This window comes from Epinephelus fuscoguttatus, linkage group LG6 (genome assembly GCF_011397635.1).
Source record: "Epinephelus fuscoguttatus linkage group LG6, E.fuscoguttatus.final_Chr_v1".
Taxonomy (NCBI): domain Eukaryota; kingdom Metazoa; phylum Chordata; class Actinopteri; order Perciformes; family Serranidae; genus Epinephelus; species Epinephelus fuscoguttatus.
This window is the reverse complement of record NC_064757.1, coordinates 14745741-14768845: the sequence shown is the minus strand read 5'-3', so window position 1 is coordinate 14768845 and position 23105 is coordinate 14745741. Positions and strand designations below refer to the sequence as shown.

The 23105-nt window shown below is 40.7% G+C and overlaps 2 protein-coding genes across 4 annotated transcripts in view; one reads left to right on the top strand and one right to left on the bottom strand.

Annotated features, from left to right (window-relative positions):
• Positions 1–8150, top strand: part of si:dkeyp-14d3.1 (transmembrane protein 132C) — a 191350-nt gene extending 183200 nt beyond the window's left edge. For all 3 annotated transcript variants that reach the window (XM_049579349.1, XM_049579348.1, XM_049579350.1), the window contains one exon: positions 1439–8150. In XM_049579349.1, coding sequence (XP_049435306.1) covers positions 1439–2608 — 1170 coding nt within the window. In that variant the 3' untranslated portion in view covers positions 2609–8150. The remainder of the gene's footprint in view (positions 1–1438) is intronic.
• Positions 8151–13176: 5026 nt separating this feature from the next.
• Positions 13177–23105, bottom strand: part of slc15a4 (solute carrier family 15 member 4) — a 32073-nt gene continuing 22144 nt past the window's right edge. Inside the window, exon 9 of the mRNA XM_049577984.1 lies at positions 13177–15164. Coding sequence (XP_049433941.1) covers positions 15013–15164 — 152 coding nt within the window. The 3' untranslated portion in view covers positions 13177–15012. The remainder of the gene's footprint in view (positions 15165–23105) is intronic.

The window sequence follows — 23105 nt, the reverse complement described above, 5'->3', positions numbered from 1 at the left end:
ACACAATTTAGCCAGGTCTGATTAAGACAGAGAATGATGCTAATTAGTTTTACACCAGTAATTATTATCTCTTTGCACATTCATTTTTTCCTCAATGGTTTAATAGCCATTTGATGAAAGACAGACTTTTATATATCTACTGAAGCCAAAAAATGTGCATTCTGCAGCCGTGATTACTGTGCTTTTCAAAACAAAAGACTTACTTCCAGATTCCATTTCACACTATCAGGGTCCTTGAATGAGCAATTTTACAATCAGAGAAAGGTGTGAGTGCGCATGTGCTTGTGTACTCGCGTCTGTTTTTTTGTTGCACACCATCCCTAACCCTCTTAACTCCAAGGCCTGAAAGCCAGAGTGTGACAGAATGTGTTTCCTTGGGCAGCTAATAGAAACGGGAGCTTAATCTCAGAGCATGCAAAGCAACACCACAGCGTCTGTACCAAAATATGACTTACAGCCCAAACTTGGCCGTTCTGTTTGCTTCCCTTTCTCATTTGCCCTGGCTACTCTCATTGTGGCCCCTTTGATCTGCCCATCATGCCCTCGCACAAGTTCTCTGAACTGATCCTTTACACTCTACTCCCTCCCCCTCCTCCTCCTCCTCCTCCTCCTCCTCCTCTTCCTCCTCCTCCTCCAACTAAGGAAGGATAGGAAGGCCATTTATCTACCCTATCTCCACGTGCACACTGTGAAGATAAGCAGGCAGCGCTGCACTGTAAGTCCTCTGGTGTCAGTAATTAGGGAGCATTGACAGACCACTGTGGGGATCCGCCTTTGGGGATTTGTCCTTCGGCAACATTAACAGGCAAATAATGAAACTGCAGTAGGGGAAGGCCTTAAGATGCCTATGTATGGCAAATCCTCACTCGCATGTACAATGTTTAATGTAACTGTTTGATCTTTCCGTCTGTCTTCCAATCTGCATCCCTCTTCGGTTTAGAAAGAATAGCCGCTGTGATAGCACAACTATGCAACTAAGTGAGCTTGTATTGGACCTAAAATGTCTCCCGCAATTATAATGCTCCATGGTTATTGTGAGTCTATGAATGCATTGATAAAAGGAACATTAAATGCAAATAATTAGGTTCTCATTTTTACCAAGTCATTACACTCCTGAGAGTAAAAGCCAGGGGCAACAAGCAATAGGATATTACACAATACCTGAACAACATCTAGTTGATGCTCTAACTATCTGACAAAGAGCCTTTGCAATTTCAAAATAGTTTCAGTGCTAATATATTGAAAACAATTTGATCTGTTGCAGTTTGCCTTGATGAAATAAGGCTAGTTGCAGTGTGTTTCATTGTTTCCATGTATTTGTTCTACAAAAGCACAACATGTCTGTGTGTCACTGACTGCTCTTTCTCCTTTGCTCTCACTCTCTCTCTCTTTGCATATTGTTGTTTGTGTGTGTGTGTGTGTGTGTGTGTTCTCACAGGAGGCCTTGATCAGCGCCTGGCTCCAGTTCAGCGATGGCTCCGTGGCTCCTCTAGACCTGTATAATCCTGACTTCTTTGTCCTGACGGCCACCTCCCTAGATGAGGAGATAGTGACAGTGCAGCAGAACCCTTCATGGAAATGGCCTGTCATCGTGACAGAGGCGGAGGGCCAAGGCCTGCTGGTCAGGGTGGAAATGACTGTCTGCGAGGTCTGCCAGAAGTTCAAGCGCCGCAGTATCCTGGCAGCGGGGAACTGCAACGTCAGGGTGAAGTTTGGTCACAGTGACAGCTCAAGGGGAGGTAGCAGCGACTATGGCCCCGATGGAGACGATATGGAGAACAGAGGCAGGCTCTCCCCATCTCAGGATAGGACCGGCCCTGACACCCACTACTACGGCAGCTCCATCTCTGACATGGAGGATGGGGTGTTGAGGAGAGCCACCACCACTAGAAGCGCAATAATGCGCAGACCCAATGGGGATAAACTTTCAGACGATGGTAGCCAGAACATGCCGATTGACTTTGCTGACTTTCCTGCACAAGTGGACCTCCCCCGTGGCCGCAATATAGACGATGACCTCATTCAGACAGCTCGTGGGCTCACAGACCTGGAGATCGGCATGTACGCCCTGCTGGGCGTCTTCTGCCTCGCCATCCTTGTATTCCTCATCAACTGCATCTCCTATACTCTGAAATACCGTCACAAGGAGCTCTCAATCGAGGGCCAGGAGAGCATGAATCACGCTCATGATTGGGTGTGGCTGGGGAATGAGGCAGAGCTGCTAGAGAGCCAAATCAGCCTGTCGCCCCAGCAGGAGGAACAGACTTCCATGATGGACTCCAGCAGTGGGCTCGAGGAGGGCAGCCACTTGCTGAACGGAGGTTCGGCCCAGAAGAATGTGCAGGGCCAAGTCCACCGGGCGGCAGACTCAGGGTGCATAGCCAAGGACAGCAAAGGGGACTCACCCACCACCAAGAGGAAGAGAGTCAAGTTCACCACGTTCACCACCATCCCCTCAGACAGTAGCTACCCCACAGTTAACACACTGACTGGAAGCCACAGCCAGGACATTAAGTGGGTGTGCCAAGACGTGGAGCTGGGAGACTCCAAGGAGTTGCGCAATTACATGGAAAGGTTAAATGACAGTGCTTTAAAAGAGGTGGCATAATGTACTGTGTGCACTTGTAACAAACTCACCCTTATGCCTTTCAGAGGAAAATGGGTCTGGACAGAAACCGGACCCAGAAATTGACTTCACCCCAAACTGCCAAAGGGTCATTAAATTAAAGAGGATTATCATGATTCCACAAGTGGATAAATATGTCAATAAATGAGGACGTCAGTTGGTCCTTTTTTTCATTTGTTTATCAGATGATTACCTTTTTATCATCATTTTATTACTACAGGGTTTAGATAGAATGATCCCAGGACTGATCTGCAGCAACTACAACCTGTAATATTCAGACAACATGTAGATTTTAAAACCAACAGTAACCTGACTAGATAGATGTCCCGAATGTGTGTGCAAATTAAATGGTTTTGGAAGTTTTGTAACATTTTGGATATTAATTTCTTTCGCCAGATCCTTATTCTGTGGAAGAGTTCTGGAAAGGCCAAAGCAAGCAACAAGAAATTTCTGCATGTCGATGGGGAAAAAAAAAAAAAAAAAAAAAAGGCACAACTTTCCGGTTCATTCTCATCCTCTTTAACACGGCAGAAGACCTGTTATGTATATACCGAACAGTCTCCAAAGCATTGTATTGTTGCTCTGTATATTGTATTTTCATAACATTTAAGAAATACACAACAATGTGAAGAGCGTGTATCAGCTTTTATTGACCGCAGCATCACAAGGCCATTCATTTCTTAAACTCTGAGGTCAGCTGAGGATTGTGGTTCAGGAAGGGGAGCCAATTACACATTCATCTTTGTTAAGAGGATTTTATGAGATGTAATTTACACACAGGCCGCAACACAAGCTGCTCCCCTTTAGTGCTGGCCGGTGGAGGAAGGCAGCAGCCATTAATACCCTCATCTCATCCATTAGAACTCAGTACCCTAACATGACAGCCAGAAGGCGCTTTTAAACTAGAACGCTGGACAACATGGTAATGTGACATTTCCTACTACCACTCCCCAGTTTAAAGTTTTGTAAGCTTTGAAGAAAATGCCAATTAAGGTCTCGTTAACCTCTGCCCCATAGCCTCCAGGAAAAGCATACTGATGGACAAACTGGGATGAAATGTGTTCTCCATCTCTCGGGGAGAGTTTGGATACAAAAAGATAATTACAGGCAAGGTGGGAAATGTTTTCTTTTTGGAAATGGATCTTTTATTATTCAGATAATTGCACAAATAATAATCATCTCTGAAAACTTCCTAAACAAAGGCAGTCGGCTGAAAAATTGCATTTTGCTCAGTGAATGTTATTATCATCACAGTGGTGTTGGCTGATTGCGTTTTTTGTGTTATTATTTTCCATCAAGCAGAGAAATGTTCACATTATGTTAACTGTTGTTGCAGCGTGGATCAGACTGTTAATCAGCAACACTCACGATATCAGCTCGAAAGAAGGGAGGTGAGATACTTAAGCAAATGGTAGCACTACCTTGAGTGTAATTAGAGGATGCCATTTAGATTATGTCAACAGTCAGCACTGAATGAAACCCCTCCAGACACCTGTATGAAACTTTAGTGGCTGTTGCTACTTTTATTTATCAGTTCAAGAAGCTTGTGTACTGATTCTCTTTCTACTTCTGCGGTGCTGCTGTTAATCCACTGCATGCTGATCCAAGACACTGGCCGGACACCACCACAACAACAACAACAACAACAAAAACAACAAATAGATTCCAAATAAAAAAAGATAAGCCATGATGAGCTGTAAGATAATTAAGAAATAGGTCTGTTAGTTAGATGATACCAATCACTTTATTGTACAGTAGGCCTAATATAGAGCTACAGCTAGCTGCTGGTTAGCTTAGCTTAGCTTAAACACTGGAAACAAGGGAAAGCAGCTAACCTGGCTCTGTCCAAAGGTAACAAAATGAACCTTTACTAATACTTCATATCTTGTTTATTCAATTCATTATTCAAACGTTACAAAATGAGCTTTATTCTTTTGTAGTGTTTTCAGCTGTGAAACAGAACATGTACCCATGTACTTAAGAACATTCCCCTGGGCACTCTCAGTGTCATCGAAAAAAGCTTTCCCAATTCATTGTCCATGGAGCAGCTCCAGACTTTATACATAATGACATCACAAATTACAGTTCTAGTACTCTAGCTCTTGGATTTGGGAGAGAGTTGTTAGTATTTACTAATATTTTTGGACTGTTTTAGACCATAAAAGGAGAACTATGCCCATAGTTCTCCTTTAATTGTGCGGCTCTGCTAGACTTTCAAAAATGTAATCAGATCAAATGAATCAAATCTTGTTAGTAAAACGAATCATTTTGTGGGGATTGTGATGCTCATAAAATGTATCCGCTGATTTACAGACGACTCTTTCACAATTTAAGTCTATAGAAAAAAGTCTTTTTTGGGCCCCATGGCATCATGTGATGGACCAGGACGGCGTAGTTACAGTTTTAACCACTATGTTAATGCTTTGCTTTAAAGCCCAGCTCTCTTCTTGGGGGCTTGGCTGGTTGGCATTTTGTTACCATTGCAAAGAGCCAGCCTAGCTGTTTCCCCATTTCCAGCATAGATTTTAATAATAACTAGATACCGGACATCAGGATGGCGCCTATTCAATCCAATTGAGTTGCTCACCTGGCGCATATGCCTAAAAAGTTTTCTAGCTTCTGGGTTTATTTCCAGGGTATGCAGCTCACTGAATATGTGCAGTAGTGTTTCTCTCACTGACCCTGCCTGCAAGCTCATAGACTTTACATTGTGATGACATCACTGATTTTAAATAGCTTTTCTCAGCTTGGGGAAGGTTTTACATATATAAAACCACTATGGCTCTAAAATGTATGATAGAAAGAATCATAATTGACCTTGTTTGCAGTTCGAGGTGTCCTGTGGTTAGTTTTACGGACGTGTCTTTTACAATGGTGGTGTATGGGGAAAATGCTTTCAAGGCCATAGAGGATTTTTTTTGTTGCAGTACCGTGAGTGGCCACTGGGAAAAATTTGCACCAAGGGGGCCTGGTTTGTGTCTGTGTGCTAAAATAAGCTAAGCTAACTATCTGCTAGTGCTAGCATCATCATTTTTTGCATACACACGAGAGTGGTATCAATCCTCTCATTTATCTCATGGCAACAGCACAAAGGCGTATTCAAAAAAATGTTAAATTAATATTTTTCTGATTATGGTTGTTCTAAGCCTATTAAAAATATTAGGTTGTATTGCATTGCCATTCTCCTTTTGAAGACTAAATCCACACTTCATCAGGTTAACTTTTAAATCAGCTTCGTAGCTTATACATTATACATGCATGCCCATATACAGAGGTAAAACCCTGTGTTCACTCTTGCGTCTCCGTTTCTGCTCTGTCCTCAAATGTGTTTTTGTTTTTTTTTTCTGGGCGCGATCTGCTGTCTCCTGTGTAATTTTCCTGCTTCTGTGGCTCTATCGGTGGCTGCAGGGGACTGAAGCGGGGTCCATGTGCAGCCAGCTTGTGCTGTGTGCTGGGACCATAGCTGCTGTGCTCAGCCTGTGGACTGTGAAGGACGAGGAGAGCCAGTGCAGGTCTAGGAGGGATTTAACTGTCAGCCACAAGGGGCATGATTGATGGAGGGCCCTGTGTAATTAAAACACCACTGCGACTCTCTTTCTGTGACCGTCGTCGGTGGCTTCAGCCTCTTCAGGTAGCAGCAGAACAGCCCATTAAAGACCCACCGTCTCCAGCCCCTTGGGCTACGGTTTTAGACATGTGTTCACACCTGCTGGGATGTGGTGGCACAGGAGATATAATGATTGTATTCACATCCATTCTTGGAGCATGGTAACTCAAGACTCATTTTCGTTGGCCTTGATGTCTTGACTTCCCTGAAAGGAAAGAAAAAGCCTTCCCCAGGCCTCCATCTTAAATGGATTTTTAATTAAATTGATGATGTGAGACCAACAAACTCACACTAATGGTTGGCTGTGCTCCCTGTGGTCCTAATGTGCCGGGCCTGTATTCGCAATTTCCAAATGATTATTCGCTGCTTGATTTATGTTGCTTCCTTTGAATTCATTTTTAAATCAGTTCACAGTAGTTTTACAGCAACTAAACACAACAAACATGCTGTCGCAGAGGAACGAAGGAGCAGCCGACAAGGTCAGCCTGACATTCCGGTCTGACCAATTTTTACAGATGGAGCCGCGGGGAACCAAAGACAACTGCGTTCATAAACAACACCCTCGTGCCAAATCTGTGTCTTGTAAACACAATCTCCCACCTGACCAGTGCACCACAGCGGGAGGTGGGAGAACAAGAACACAAACACAAATGTTCACACACACACACACACACACTCACACACACACAGGTAACCTGTCTCACTAGCCTTGTACGGTCTCTTTATTGGCTACATTGAGCTGAGCCCCTTACCTCAGTCTTGACCTTATTCTAACCTTGCAGAATTAAGCTGGCGTTATTCTATAGTGTTCTTTTTGTCAAGAAACATAATGAAAAAATAAAAGCCTACAGTGAAGGAGTCCATCTCTCAATACTGTATAAATTCCCTTCTCTGTCTGTGGCAATGTGAAGATGTGAATCCTTTTTAAAAATAGGTCACAAATATATTCTTTTATTCTTTTAAAAAAATACAGTACTAAGTAATTTCTTAAAACAGCTGGGCAATGTAGTTTTTTAGCAAACTTTACTCAAGGGGGATTTTAAAGCTTGTTTGCAATCACATGACTGTATGACGCACGGAATTCAGATGGAGGGCAGGAAGTGATAAATCCATGAATGCTGAATTGGAAATCGAAGGAAGTGACTAAAACGATTGGATGAACCTTCAGGCAGCAGGCACTGTCAGATACTGGAAACTCATGTTGGGTGTGATCCATACAAAATGAAGAAAAGTGATTTTTCCCACAACTTTCTGTGGACATGATCATCCTTATAAATTACCTCAACCTGCTGACATTACTGACGTTACACTGCGAGCCAAGGAAAGCGTGCTAGAATCTAGTGGACTATAACTGTGGGTCCATGACTGAAACGACTGCCATCTTGTTTCTGTGTGCTTGAGTATAACTGTCTTTTATATTTCAACCTTGTACATAGATGCACCATTGTCAGGCTAATGTTACTAGGTAACGTTAGCTAACTTTCGCTACTATTTTCTACCCACTAGGTCGACCATTCCCAGAGGTCTCACATCGTAATTGCATCCAACTAACACAACGTTGTAATGTTAATATCTGTCGTTTGCTGACTCCACTCCTCCCGAATGTAGACGGAGGGTTATTTTTGTTTTTCTTTTTTTTACCTGTCCCCTTTACATCCTCTTATTTTCGGGACTTAAAGTGGCCTGGAACTGCCGTAAACAGCGCAGATCATAGGCATTTGAGTAATGTTGGTAGTCTTTGCCTCCAGTTGCCTGCCCTCCATCTGGATAGAGCACCAATGTATGAAGTCATTTGCAAAGAAGCTGTAGAGCATTTGTTGGGGACTACTTCCTGCAGTGGATTAACATTAACAAACACAATTTTGCTCCAGTGAGCATTTACAACAGCAGGAAAGTGTACATGGGTTTGATTCAAAATTAACTACAGTGCCCTTGTTCATTGTAATAAAGTAAAATATCTCCCACTGTGGCTCACTGATGTGTTTTTAATGGTTTTTAAACAATAATGGTAGTCTATGGCACAAAGGAATATCATACTTTGGGTTTCTTTTAATGGTATTTGATGATGATAATAGGAGAAATACAGAAAACTACCAGCCTTATTCCTTAACCTTAAGCCTGAATCCAAGTTTGTCCTTGCAAATAAACTATTTGTGGAGACCAGTGTGTTGGAAAGATAGATATAGAAAAGAGATGCAAACACCAGTGGACAGTCAGGTTTTGACTCTTGAAATGTGATATAAACACAAACTCGCACACAGTATAAACATATGCACATATACATGCACCATAAAAAGTGTCAGCGATGACTAAAAAAGCCAGAGGCAATGAACAACTACAGTACCAAGTGAAGCCCTTCAGCAGCATGAGGTGAGTACCCAGCCATGTCATTTAGATATATCGGCCCAGGAGGACTAGCGGGGCAACGTGCACAGGGGAGCGACATATCAGCCAGTGCCCAGAGACAGGTCGAGGCATTTTTCTGCCTGCTGGTAAACAATATAAGGTCAGAGGGCAAGATATGCCAAGCAGCACGAATGGCATTCCTCAGTGTGGCTGAGAAAATATATCTTGATACCTGTACTGTTTTATGGGAGTCGAGCCCCATTCTGTACAAATAAGATGCTCTACACCACAGGATCTGCACATAATAACCAAGGTTGGTGCCATAAATCCAGATGGATGTACGCTGTTAAACACATTTTACGGTTGCTTATTTCACAGATCATCCGTCTGAATGAACAACCTTAACCTGCCGACGTGCTCAGGCCTACAAAAAAAACAACCTTTCAAGTGACAAGACATGCACATTTTCTGGAACAGGTGATTGTTGGAGGCTGTACGTATAGGTGTTCTTCTTCACTGCTTGTATTTGCAGCATGGCTTCATTAAGGATAGCATGTTAGAAACAGATAAACCCTGAGTTAAACAACTTGTCTCTCGTCCAACACTGCCCCGGCTGGAATCTTGCACAAATAAAGGCCCCAGGATGCCAACCAACAAAGACAGCTCAGACAAGATAATTAGGTCTGTGTACTGTAAATGCGAATGATTGGTACTTAGAGATGGGCGATTTGTCTGCTTGGCCGTTTTCTTAAACGTGTCTGCATTAGCTTATCTTAATTAACGTGATGATACCTCCTAATCCTCCAATTACTGGAGGAACATCTTCTGGAGCATCTGCCGGGCGCTCATTACACAGGTAAGACTCAGTAATACAATTAAAAGCAGCTTAGCATTTTGTAGATTATGTTAGACTGCCACATGCCCCCAAAAAGTCATTTAGAGTAGATGGGAGGGAGAAAATTGTCTGACGTACAGCATGAGAAATTTTCTTAATTAGGCAATAACCATAATGGACATGGAGACACACACACCGACCATTCTTAAAAATTTACAACTTAACATCATGTCCATACACTTCTTGTATAAGTATTTGAGAAAGTAAATGCCACTGACTGAAATCTGTAGTCATAATTCATGTTTACAGTCTTAATCATTACTACATGATGTTGGCAGTCTTTCAGCTTGTACAGACATTTAATTCAAAATGTTGTTTAAATCTCAGAGTAGTTGCAGGCACATAACTGATAGGAAATAATAAACAAGATGAAGACTCTGTAGCCGTAGCACCTCTGTGAGACTAGTGACTGAATCACTGTGATGTTGCATTAACAACAATCACTTACATGTAGACAACTGGCAATTGATCTGAATTGCAGAGAAATGTGAAACCGGCAAACTACCAGCATCTTATAAACCAAATCCACTGGCACAGAAGCTCAGCAATGTACTGCTGTGGACAGGGGTCCCAGTTCTGCTAAGTAAAAAAAAATAAGAATTACTATTTTTGTCAATGGAATCTGGTGGCCTTGATGTAATAGCTTCAGTTCCTCATTGGAAATTGCTGTGTAATGGCAAGGTAAAGTGGTGAATGAATTCTAAATATAGCGCACACTCAAACTGATGTCGATTTTTCTAAGTGGGCCTTTTTTTAGGTCACTAAAAACTCATCAGTTTTGTCATCCTTTGCTCAGCGCCATTTCATGTAGCTACATGACACAGGGGTTCCTACCTCCAAGTTATTGTTAACAAACATTGTGATTTGGTCTATATTGATTTTGGTCTGTACATTACTGACTTCGAGCTAAATGCTAACGTCGGCATGCTCACAAGTTCACAATGCTGATGCTAATATGCTGATATTAATAGATATAATCGTTATGATGAATATCATCTTAGTACAGTATATTAGCATGCTGACATTTGCTCTTTGGCATTTTCAGCACTGTGAAGCATCTTTGAGTGTCCTGAAAAACGCTATATAAATCCAAAACACTTTGTACTTTGTGGTCCAAAACACAAAGTACAGCTAAGTATGATGGAAATGTTATTATTTTTTGTAGGTATTTAGTCATAAACCAAAGTGTTGGACACAAAATTTGACCTGATAATGGTGCTAGATGAAAAGTTAAGGGGTTACTGAAATTGCAAGCCTACAATTCATCCTCAGGGAGACTTTTAGTACTTGGTGAGACATTTCAGTCAAAGCACAAATGTTGATCTCAGGGGATCTCTAAAATCATCAGAATGCATCCTCTGGGAACCAGGAATGTCTGTCCAAAATTTTGTCCCAATCCATCTAAATTCTTTTACAGGATAATTTAAAAATTGTACCTTTTACAGGCAGAGAGAAATGTCAGGGGATCACTAAAGTCATTAGACTTAATCCTCTGTGGGCAATGAACGTCTGTACAAAATTCCATGGCTATCTATCCAATTGTTGTATACAGGGGTGGATTATCAGAAAATGGGCCCCTGTACACACTGGTTCTTTGGGCCCCTGGGCCTGTGCCTGGTAGGCTTGTAATCCTTCCATAGTGGCTGAGATATTTCAGGCCGGCCAAAAGTGGTGGACCATTGGACCGACATCGCCATACAGTGCCTACTCCTAACCCATGCCATACTACTCAGCTGGTTAAAAAATATATACTGTCAGATTTAGAACTCTATAAACTCCAGAAGCAATGCATTACTCTGGCTCCTAGAACATGCTCACAAAAAAAAGAAAAAAGAAGAACACAACAGTAGCAGGTATAAATGTATGCTGGAGGTGCTCTCTCCGAGGCAGTGTTGTTTGCTTAAAGCCTGGCCAATAAATCAACTTAAAATATTGGGAGGTCAGTACCAAAACTATATATCTCAGTGTTATTGCCTTGCAATTCTGCCTCCATAACCACTTCGATGTGTCAGAAATTCCTCTCAACGTGAGAAACAAGCCGCCACACTAGAATTATGACCCGGAGGCATTGTGTTGGTTTCAAACATCAAGCTGTCTGCTCAGTCACGGCTGTGTGGGCTCTCTGACCAAATTAAACAGGAAATGGCCCTCTCCGAGCCTCATGGCTGTGAGGGCTTAGCATTAAAAAATGATCTGGGATGACGTGTTGATTTCAATCTGTGTCTGATGAAACTAAGAAGAAATATACTGCCTGCCCCAATGGGAATGCAAAATGAGGCTTTACACCTCTGTGTTTGCAACCTCTTTCCAAACAGTCTGCCACAGGGTGTGTTTTTTGTAATATAAATCATTTACACAGTCTACTTTAGGTTTCCCTTAGGAGCAACAAACCATAGCCCTAATCATGAAAGCATCCTGGCAGGCTTTAAAGGCACAATCCGTGATTCACATTTAAACAACAGGGTCACGCCACTGCCTGAATTTAAAACATGTTGTCACTCTAAGCTATTAATGTTTTCTGATGCGGAAAATGTTTGTTCAGTAATACTTGTGAATACAGAAGTAAACTTACAGATGTATAACTGTGGAATATAACAATTAGGTTACTGATTTTTCTTTTATATGAATAACTCCTGACTGCACAACCTGTAACAAAGTTGCCTTAAACAGAGAAAATTACTTTGTTAAAAATATAATATGCAGGAGTGTCAGTTACTGAGAACATCGCCAGCAAAAGTGAAAGCCAGTACCAGATTAATTCTTGTACGTTATATTTGCTTTTTTTTTTTTTTTTTAACTCTGTGTCCCTACACTACATCTACAGTCACTACATCTGTTTTTTGTTTTTTTTTTAGAAAAATCCTGCATAGTATACCTTGAAAGAAGTATTTCACTGCTGGAAAGATGGTCTGATGGGTGATGTAATGCGAGTTTGGTTTTTCCACAGGGAACAATATCGCTGTAACAAATGGTTTTTGAATTAACAGTGCAGTTGATCAACACTGCTTAGCGTTGTTTTTCAGAAACTGCTTTTCCAAGCAGAGGAAACTTCTTACATTATATTAAATTCTTATATTACAGCCAAACAGTGCACTAAAATATGTCTCTGAAAACATTTTAGGTGATGAAATCTTGGTTTTTATTTGATCATAACTGCCTAATTTTACCATTTGATTACAGTTTTTCAGCCTCTCTTTTTACAGTACAGGAAACAGTATGGCACCCAGATCTTGTTCACAAATTCTCGTATTACAGTAAAACAGCGCACTAAAATGTTTCTAGAGACATTTTAGGCGAGAAATAGGCAATACAGTAACAGAATTTTGGTATTTATTTAATCAGCACTGCTTAATTTAACGTTTTATCTGGGTTTAGTCTGCATTTGAGAGAGAAAGAAAGAGAGGGGTGGGTCTCTCTTTCAATCCACTTCAATACCCTTTGTGTTCATGGTGGGGGTTATGAGTTTGAGCAACAGCTCTAGAGCCAGCAAAGATGAGCAGGGAGAACCAGACACTGATAAGATGAAGGCAAGTTTACCACAGTTCATTTACACACACTACCCACATTGTTATAATAAAAAGCTGGGCAAAAATTGGCAAAATATCCCTTTAAGTTACAGCAGGTAAAGTGATGTGACAGATGTCTGCACAAGCTTTGCAAGTCAAGCCTTGTGTAGACAACAGCTGAAAATGACAGACCCAATTCTCAATTTAATAAACTTTAATGGCAACAAATATAACCACAAAACAATTTTCCATTTCTGCAGCATTATGACAACAGAATATAATTCCAAAATAAACGCAATAAATCTTTTTGATGAGGACTGAACTGACAAAGCAAGTATATATAAAATATGCAATAAAACAAGGAACATCCATTTATCCGACCAATTAAACACAAACTGAAATCACTCTAACAGGAGTCACATACCGTCAGTGAGATGGCTTCTTGCTTTTAATGTGCTGTTACAAATGTAACTTTATTTACACCACAGGGTAAACACAGTTCTGAGCTCCCAAAGGCAGTTTTTACATTTCCTGGAGAGTTATGTCACTCGGCACTATTCCTCGAGCCCTGAGAGTTTTAATAAAATTCAGTACCTTGTGCTCCACCTATTCTCAGAGTTGAAGGAACACCCACACCCACACACACACACACACACACACACACACACACACACAAGCATTTTGTTTTAACAGAATAAAGCTAAAACAAATGCTTCACAGTCTAATAAATACAACAAAACAGAAACTGTTTTTTTTTTTTTAAGATTTTCTGGCAAAGCTGCAAAGCCACGATAACACTGCAAAACGTCCCTGACAACAAATACTGCAAAAGTTTTTGCTAAATCTAAATATAAAGAAGATGTCAATGAGAATGTGCTACATTCTTCATTTTTTTTATATATAATAAGTCTGCGTTCTTATCACGTCCAAGTGTTAATGCAGGGGATATTCTAAGAGCTGTACTCAAGGTTGCCTGCTGAGCTTAAGGTTAGCTTCTAATTAGTTGTTTGTCATGCGGGCATGCGGTTTTGCAGCTTGACCAGAAATTAAAAATTGCTCTGAAGCTTCATAGGAGGCATGGAGTATTTTTAGCACGAGGAGTTCAGCTCATTATTCATGTATGGTTCTGTTTGAGGATTTATAGCAGATTTATGAGATGGATTTATGTGGATTTACAGTATGTAATCACAGGCAGTGGTAACAAATGTGGGAGATTGTTATTCTCAGTATTAGATTTGAATAATAGATTAGTTAAATCTACGTGTGTTTATTTGTATTCTCCTCAAACAAAAGCTCTATTCTGTCTCTACACTAACAGCAATGATTTCACTTGCACATAAAAATTACCCTCTGAGTTAAAACAAATTCCCATTTAACGTGATCATAATAATGTTACTGCATTGGTATCTGAAGCTCCCCAGAAGCCAAACAGGGGTAAACATGATGAAGAAATAATGCTAACACTCAAGCACATTTAATGCACAAATTTCAGACTGTGGATGGAAGTCCAGAGATCATTTAAATACTTATGTATCGTACCAGGGTCAGTAAAATGGTTAGCAAAAACATTAAGTCCAAAAATAAGACTTTGTTAGAAAAAAAAAAAGTAAAAACCTAACTATAAAAACAACTGAGCATTGTTCATGATTTGAAAATATCTTGATATCATATTTTTTATGGTACCACTCCTCAAGTCAAGTGCAAATGATCAAAGGAAGGCAACAGGAGTAAACACACAGGAGTGAGGGAGTGCAGTAGACATGATTCAAATATGGCTCCCACATTCATTTCTATACTCTCAGAGGCACCAGTGATGTAAAACCATTGGTATAAAAACAGGATAAGAGTTGCCAGTTAAAAGCTAAAATAAACATAAATACAAAACATGAAAAGATCATTTGTGACTGACAGAGGTAAACCAAACATCTGTAGGATTTGATTAGTAAATACCTCCTCCACAGGATCTTTGGGCACTGAGCGATACAACTGGAAAAGGCAGGTACGGTGAGGGGGATATGGGGAGGTGTGTAGGTCAAGAGGAGGTATGTCTCTGCCTTTGGCTTCCTGGTTTGGCCCTCTGCTTGTCATACTTAAAAGAGACAATAAGGAAGACCAGCAAAGTGACGCCCTGGATCCCAGCCAGGAGGAAGAAGTAGTAGTGCAGAGAGCAGTCATTGATATTGCCTGGAAAGAGAGAAAACAAGGACATTACTATAATAGAGTATGTCACACCTTAGCTAAGACTCCAAACAGCTGAGACGCAAGACTGGCATTCAGGTGATGTTTGAAAACTGCGAGCTGCACGGCAAAATGACAAATATGGAAATTTGGAGAACAAAAGTGTCAGTCGCGACATATTCAGAAGGCCGACAGCAGGAGGGTTCTTTTATCAAAAAGTGCTGCTACGTGTTGAAAGAATACCAAAGGCAAAGGTAAACGGCCACGAGCTCGCAAGTGTGGCAGGTTGCTGTGTTTTCAGGAGACATAAAAGCTGGGCTTGAAGTGAGCATGGCAGGGAAACGCGATGCTGTCAGGAATTAGGATTCAGCGGAGGGGCTTGTTACTTCTCATCTCACCACGGTGAGACCTTCTGAAAGCGAAGACAGTTGACCCCGGTCCTCTGAGCTGATACAGAAAGGCGGTATTGATGATTGGGGGACTGAAGCATCAGAAAAAAACAGAGCAATATGGGCCCTCAGCTGTGATTCGAGCCGGGGAGTCTTTTATCAGTATTAAAGGACGATTTGTTTCCTCGTGGGAATGAAAATGCAATAAAAGTGAGGAAAAAATAAACTGATGCTTCCACTGTGATTTGCTGTGTGACTTCTGCACAGGATGGAGGGGAAGACATACAAACAGTGCTGAGATTGACACAACTGAGGACATACAGTAAATTTCAAGCCACCCATTTTTTTCCTTCTGGATCTGCAGACTTCAACCAGCAGCCTTTAAACTCTAACTGTCCCAACATTTGCTGTGATTGAAGTGGTCGTCCTCATTCAGCAACAAAGCTCAAGAGGAAAGCTCTGAACAAATCCTGTTTTCGCCCTGCTAGGGTTTTACACCAAGGGAGAAACAAGAACAATTCTCTCCACTGTTCAAGTATGGAGACAATTGAAATGGCATTAGAGCAGCTTTTGTCCTCTTGACCAATGTCAAGCAGACCAATTGACTTTGCAGGCAAACAGCATGAGATGAGGCTGTTTACTACTTTACTGGAGGAGGAGGAGACATTTCGGGGTGAGCTGGCTGTTGAAGGGTGCCTTACACAGAGCAGAGGAGGAATTTTTTTTTTCTTTCTGCTACAACATATTCAAGACCATGTCTTTTCCTTTATGCAAACGGCTCCATGTCAGGCACAGTTTCACAAGTGGACAGAGATACCTATAGCTTACATCCTACATTATCGTTAAATGAGTAAATGTGAAGCCCCTGGAGCAATCCTCGGAAAGCTCCCATTAGCTTCTCCATGTGGAGCTGTCACACCGGATAAAGAACCAGAGAAAGAGAAATAGGCTTGATTTTAATTATATATGGGAGCAATTCTCATTTCAAGTTCTGCCTATTCACATGGCAGTAAATGTGTGTGTGTGTGTGTGTATGCGCATATTCAAGTACAGCCTTATTACACATGTCAATTTAAAGTCAACAGCCCCCTGGGTCAAGATGATGCTTACAGACCAATAGGACTGAATCATTTTGTAATAAAGTCATCGTGATGCAGGTACACCACAATGTACTGTTTTTCTGCAGTTCCTAAAACTTGTTAAGACTTTACTTTTGGAGGGAAAACACAGCACAGTTGAGGTACTGAAACAAACCAGGGCTTGAACAGCTGAATGTGTCGTACACAAACCCTTTCAGAAAGAAGTGCAAAGCGGTAGGTCCCAGGGGCAAGAACTGTGTGGGTGTCTCCAAGCGCACCTGCTATTTTGGTTCATGTATGTGCAGCAGCGCAAAGTGCACAAGGGGCTGGCTGAAGTTCAATATAGATCAGAGGGTGTGGTGATTAATAAATACACTCTCAGCCAGTCATATCGCTGGTCTTATCGCTCTGAAACAGCTGTTCCAATCACAGTGACGCATGATATCAATAGCTCAACAAATGGAAAGACGCTTCTCCAGGAAATCTTGCTGTTGCCTGGATGGTGCAGAGCAGCACACAGGACCAAACATCTGCAGTCAGAAGCAGGTGGTGTGGGGTTTTTTAACAGTGAAATTAGCACAATGAGGATTAATTTTTATAATTACAAAGCTCATATCATCATAAAAGATGGTGAAGCAGCTCATATGATCATCAATCCTCACCATTTCAGTCACTATATTTCACATTGTAGATGGTTACTTTGCATCTTGAAGCAACTACAAGGAGTTTTTAATTGATTATGGAAAAGTCTCCATTAAATACTAATGCCTCTATGTAACCTACATAAGCATTAACATTAACATTGGTCGATTATTCAATAGATAGAGAGAAATGCGGGAATTTCAAGGATTCAAAACTGATTCTAAATCTGCCTCCTAGACAGGTATGCAATATGTCTACTTTATTCATTAAATACATCACAAGACGTGCTTTTACATCAATATCTAAATTTATGTTGAAGGCAAAAAACAGTTATTAATCTTACCTAGCCACAAACAAATACATTACCTCATTGCTATGCATTCTGCAAACAGCTGTTTATATTAAAAAAAAAGCATTAAAAAGAAGGTGATTCTGTCTTTCTCTTGCTTCTGAAACAAATGCACGCGTTAGCCAGTTTCACATCTGGTGTTGCTCGTGGAAACACTACCACCTTTGACCACAGGGGCTGCCAAAATCAACACAAAATGAGGGTTCCTTGCAGTTGCTTTAAAATGTTGCACAGCACAGCTTTGTAATGGTGGTCACTGTGCCACCAAGAAAATAGGGTCCTGAACGTATGCAGATGTTTAGCAGGTTTAATGTGTACTATGCTCAGCAACTTAGCGAAATGTGTTAGCATGACAACATTTTACATTTTCTTGGACAGAAAAACTGTCCTTTAAAGTAAACCTTCTTTTTAACCCAAACAAATATCAATATATTAAGCCAAAATAAATATTCAGTTGTTATTATTACTGAAAACTTAATTCTCCATATACTATGTTCAAGTGTTTGTTTGTCCATAGACAATTATTGGCATGTTTAGCTGACTGCTGTGCACTGACTAAAACACTGTCTTGGTTACACTAGCAATTAACTAGAATTAATTTAATGGAAAAGAACTAACTGAACTTCAGGTGCATTTCCCCTATAATTGATACCAAATTAAAGAGTTATTTCCAGAAAACGTCTCAGGAAATCATTTAAAAATTATAAAGCAGCAAAAAAAAAAATTGTTTCTAAATTTTGACAAGCTGGTGGAGGAGAAGTGGAGGGACCTTCAAAGTATTAAGGATTCATCCTCTATGAATGATAGATGTCTCTGCAAAATTTCATGTCATCAATCTATTAGTTGTTGAGATATTTCAGTCTAGACCGACCAGTTTTGGCATCCTAAGGTTATATTACTGACCCTAATCTATGAATGAAATAAGAGGTCAAGGGGAACCAAGGCTAAATATTGTTCCTTCATAGTGTAAAGTGCGATGATACTCTATAAATATCTGCCCATATGCCAAAACATTACATATAAACTTAACTAAATTAGATTCCATAATGCTAATGTAACTGCTGTCATTAAAACATGCCAGTGTTTCACATCAAAGGCCTGTATAACATCCAACTCACTGCAGTAGTGTCAGCAGTGTCACAACGTATCTCCAACTATCATAGAAACCTTCATGTTCTTGTGCATGATTTAACAGGGCGTCCTCTGCTGCTGATCAAAGAGCAGGATTAAGTCATTTGAAACAAGGGATCCCGGTGCTTTGCATGATCACTTGCAATCAGTAGAGCAGATCATACTCTGTAAAGTTACCACATGTACCGTGCATATAAATAATTCTTTTTTCAGTCTCTTCTGTTGTGTGCATGGTCTTGTGGATAATTAGAAATCGAGGAGAATAAAGAAACACTGTCCTGTTCACTGGGCCATCTCTATAGCTTGAAACCTTTGATCTCAAAACAGAGAGCTGGCTGATGACTGTGAACTTCTGCCAGAGCACTAATGAAATGAGTGGCAAATGGAAAACCTGACACTTTGACCTCCGTCGCGGTTTTAACTAATTTTGTTGTCGTCTTAATCTGGTCAAAAGTTTAAATTGTGAGAAAAAAAAAAATCAAGAACCAAAGCAGTGTTTGAATAATTCATGAAGTGCAAAACAATGTGCTTGACAGGAGAGCACGGGAGGAAAAGGGAAGTGCATTTGCAGCAAGGGTGCTTGTATTTTCAATCGATAATTCCCCTTAACAGATAGTAAACCAAGAGTCTGCCTCTGCAGTCTTAATTAACAGAGCAGTATCGCTTACAAAAAAACAAGGAACACAGCATACAAATTATGTCGAGGGAATATCCAGAGGATGTAGTAAAATATGATCTGTTTAAAGCAGAAAATGGACAGTATGAAAATAAGTGCAGGATTTAGAGCAACAACAACACTCTGAGTTTGCTCTCAAGCAGGCACTTGAAGTCAGCATGAGGCATGTAACAAATCCTGATTTTAGGGCATTTTTCCTCCTCTGCTGAAGAAAATGTTGTTACTGCAGCCATAGGATTATTCTGACCGATGACTTGATCTCAACCTTTGTTTCTGATTTAAAAACTTCTCTTAACTAGGACCCACGGATTACAAAAACAGGGCTGGCAAAAAAAAAAAGCAACATCTATTTTTTTAGAACAGTCTGGGAAATTGTGCAAGGTTTCAGTTTTGTAATGGTTCTTGCTCTACTTTCATTATACATTAAGTTAGACTCTACCTCCTCCTTTCAGCCTCCGCCCCCCAGGGCACACTTGGCTGCTAACCACTTTCAGAAATATGGAAGGCTAATTACAGCAGCAAAAGACTAAACAAGGACTTGCTGTAAAACACATTAATGAAGCCCCATAAATATTTGACAGTTATTTTAAAGGCAAATTCTTAGCAAGGGGGGAGGATAGTGCAAACCAATCAGAGCGCAAGAGTCGTTGTTATACAATTTCTGGAGATTTCCACATTTGGTCCTGTTTTACAGCTCTGAGTTAGTAAATGTTGTGATTACACTGAATGCACCAGGGGAAGGGGTCAGCCATCTAATATCTGAGTGGTGTACACTTGCAGGACAATTTACCTGCGAGTGGGTTTGAGCAGACCGTGTGAGTCCATATGAAACGGGTCAATATCAATTTAACGTTTGAAAATGGATCAATTGATCTAGACCTTCAGTGCAACGACCCAACATTTTAATGCTTCAGTGCATTCAATGCCATCCTCTGCCTCAGAATGAAATCAGAGAGGGAATCAATGCATGTTTGTTTCAGTTATAAATATAGTTATTTTCTGCAGCTCCCCTCTCGCTCATAAAAAGTTTATGATTGATGCTTGAATTTTATAAATGGCCACAAGATGCTAACTATTTCTACGTGCCCTCCGCTGCCTCTGACATGTCTAACACGCACACCAAAAATTACATTTTCAAATAGAGCCCTTTCAGACAGAATAAGAGTTCATGTTAAATTTGCCGAATCTGACATTAAAGGCTTCCATTAAAACATTGACATTTCACTGAGTGTGATCCAACACTTCACGAGCAGGATGTGCGAATGTCAGCTCGCTCTGGATGTCTGAACACGTCCCAGACATCTGATATAAGATCAGTCAGGACTTGAACACTGGTCAAAGAAAAAGGCCATTTCCCGTCATGTGATAGGTGCAGCTCACAAAAAAAAAAAAAACATTCACTTTGAGTGAACGATACTCACACAATGGCAGAGAAAAATTAAATGCAACAAAAGGCATTTTCTAGAGACAAAAAGCTCCTCATGTGTAAAAGATAATGCTTGTGAAGAAGGCAAAGGTTGATCTTTGATTGACTTGGCTTATGTGGTTAAAACGGCTTCATGCAGCCTCTGACAGGAAAGGATGAGATGGTGTTATATACCGGGCCTATAAAAATATCAAATAAAAGAGTGTGATGGATGACTACTCAACCAGATGTAACCATAGAGGGAAACGATGTGCTGTGGGATTTGGAGGATCAATGATTTCAACACATCAGCTCAGGATGTTTTAAGTTTGAGAGCAGATGTGGCTGAAAGTACTGTACAACAATTTTCACCACTGCTTTGCAGACTGATGCCATGGGGCTTTCAGTCACACATGTGGTTGTTCACTCCGACACGCCAAATGGGAAAGACATTCACTTATGGAGACTCAAAACTCCAAGAACAAGAGGCTGGCATGAGAGAACTTAGAAGAGCCAGCTTTTTCCTTGGTAATGTTCTTCATTAAATGAGTTTGTGAGGCACATAACAAACATACACATGTTAACAGGGTGCCAATTTAACTTTCTTGTCAAATGGCTGAATGGATTGTAAATGTTTAAAGTTTACAGGCCACTCAATAGATTTTGTGATTGGTGCTAGTGGCTGGCAAGTAGATGGTGCTAATTTGTATTCTGCACGTATACCTCACAATTAGGATTATGCTACACATGCAACTTATAAACGTTTCTTATAGTTGTTATGTTGACATCTGGAACCTTAATTCTCAGTTGATGAATGCCTACAATAGAGCTGAAACTAAAATTATTCTCATTATGAATTAATGTTGAAACCTTTCTTGTGCATGAGGTGTAAATTGGAGATTACCTGCATACACTATGCTAAATATTTCAAATGGAAAATTCCCTTAAGTTATTGGCTTACTTTTATAGTGCTTCATTATGTACAACTCAACAGAATAGCTGAACCAATAACAGATTCCTTCTGAGGGACTCTAAAAACCCAGATGGGTGTGGTTTGTGAGTGTAAATGTATGGTAAGGTTTATTTACAAAGCTTGTAGTATTAGGCATAATAGGCTGAATAATACACATTACAAATATGAGGATATACAGAATATACTATTCATGTTTTACTATAATTAGTATATTAAGTCTCCCACATGTATACATGGAAACTGAGAGTCTATGGAGCTTTATCCCTATCTTTATTCAAGAGAGTGGTCTATCAGTTTGAGAGCATTATTTATTGATTTCACGTTCAAAAACCCTGCTCTCGCACTCAAATAGCCTCTGCTTGCACTTGGATCTACTCTGTTTCTGCTCAAACTGTGTGCTTGCACTCAGATACCATTTGCTCACACTCAGATACCATTTGCTCGCACAGATTTCCTGCTCAAGCTTCGGCTTTTCTCCTCGCACTCAAACTGTTTCTGTGCTCTGGAATTTCTGCTCTCAGATTTCTGCCCCGCGCTTGGATTTTTTTGTGTAACAACCCTGTCAAAATCCCCCAACCAATAGAATGCCACATTTACTCTTGACCAATGAAATGATCCCTGCCTCCTTGTGGGTGCGCTCGCCTTAGTTTTACAGCGTCCTGTCCGGGCGGGTACTCCTTAACCGGGTTCATCCACTCCCACCCTCCAGGGAAAGCCCTGTAAATTAAATGTTCTTCTCTTGCTTTCTTTACAACTTTTGGAATAAAGGGACTGTTAATTTACACACATGCGCCATATATATATGATATCTTTAAAGTTAATACTCTTTTGTCCCAGCTCATCAAACGTCTCTGTTACGTTGGCTTTGGGTCGGCCCAGAGCCGTAGAATATACCTGCCCACATACGGAAGTCGCCACAGAAGGCAGAATTTCATCTCCTCGGTGTTTGTTTGGAACTGAGCTCGCGGGACACAGCATCTCATCGCAGTTGGTTTCAGGTAAGCTAACTGGAATAAATTGGCAGAAAATAGCTATGTTGTTTATTCTGTGACCGTTAAAAGAGGTTCCTGGTGAGTGGCGAGGCACGACTGGGTGTATATAGCACATGTCCCCACCAGCTAACGTTATCTTTCGTTAGCTGATAGCTAGTTTAGCTCATGTTAAATTCTAGATTGCAGGGCTCACTCGCTCACCCCGTCACCGTCATTTACCCCGTCGGGTAAATGACGGCGGCCTCGTAGGGACAAAAAGCCTTGCGCACAAGTTTTTCAGGAGTAGGTCTATCTAGCGACGAGGTGAATAT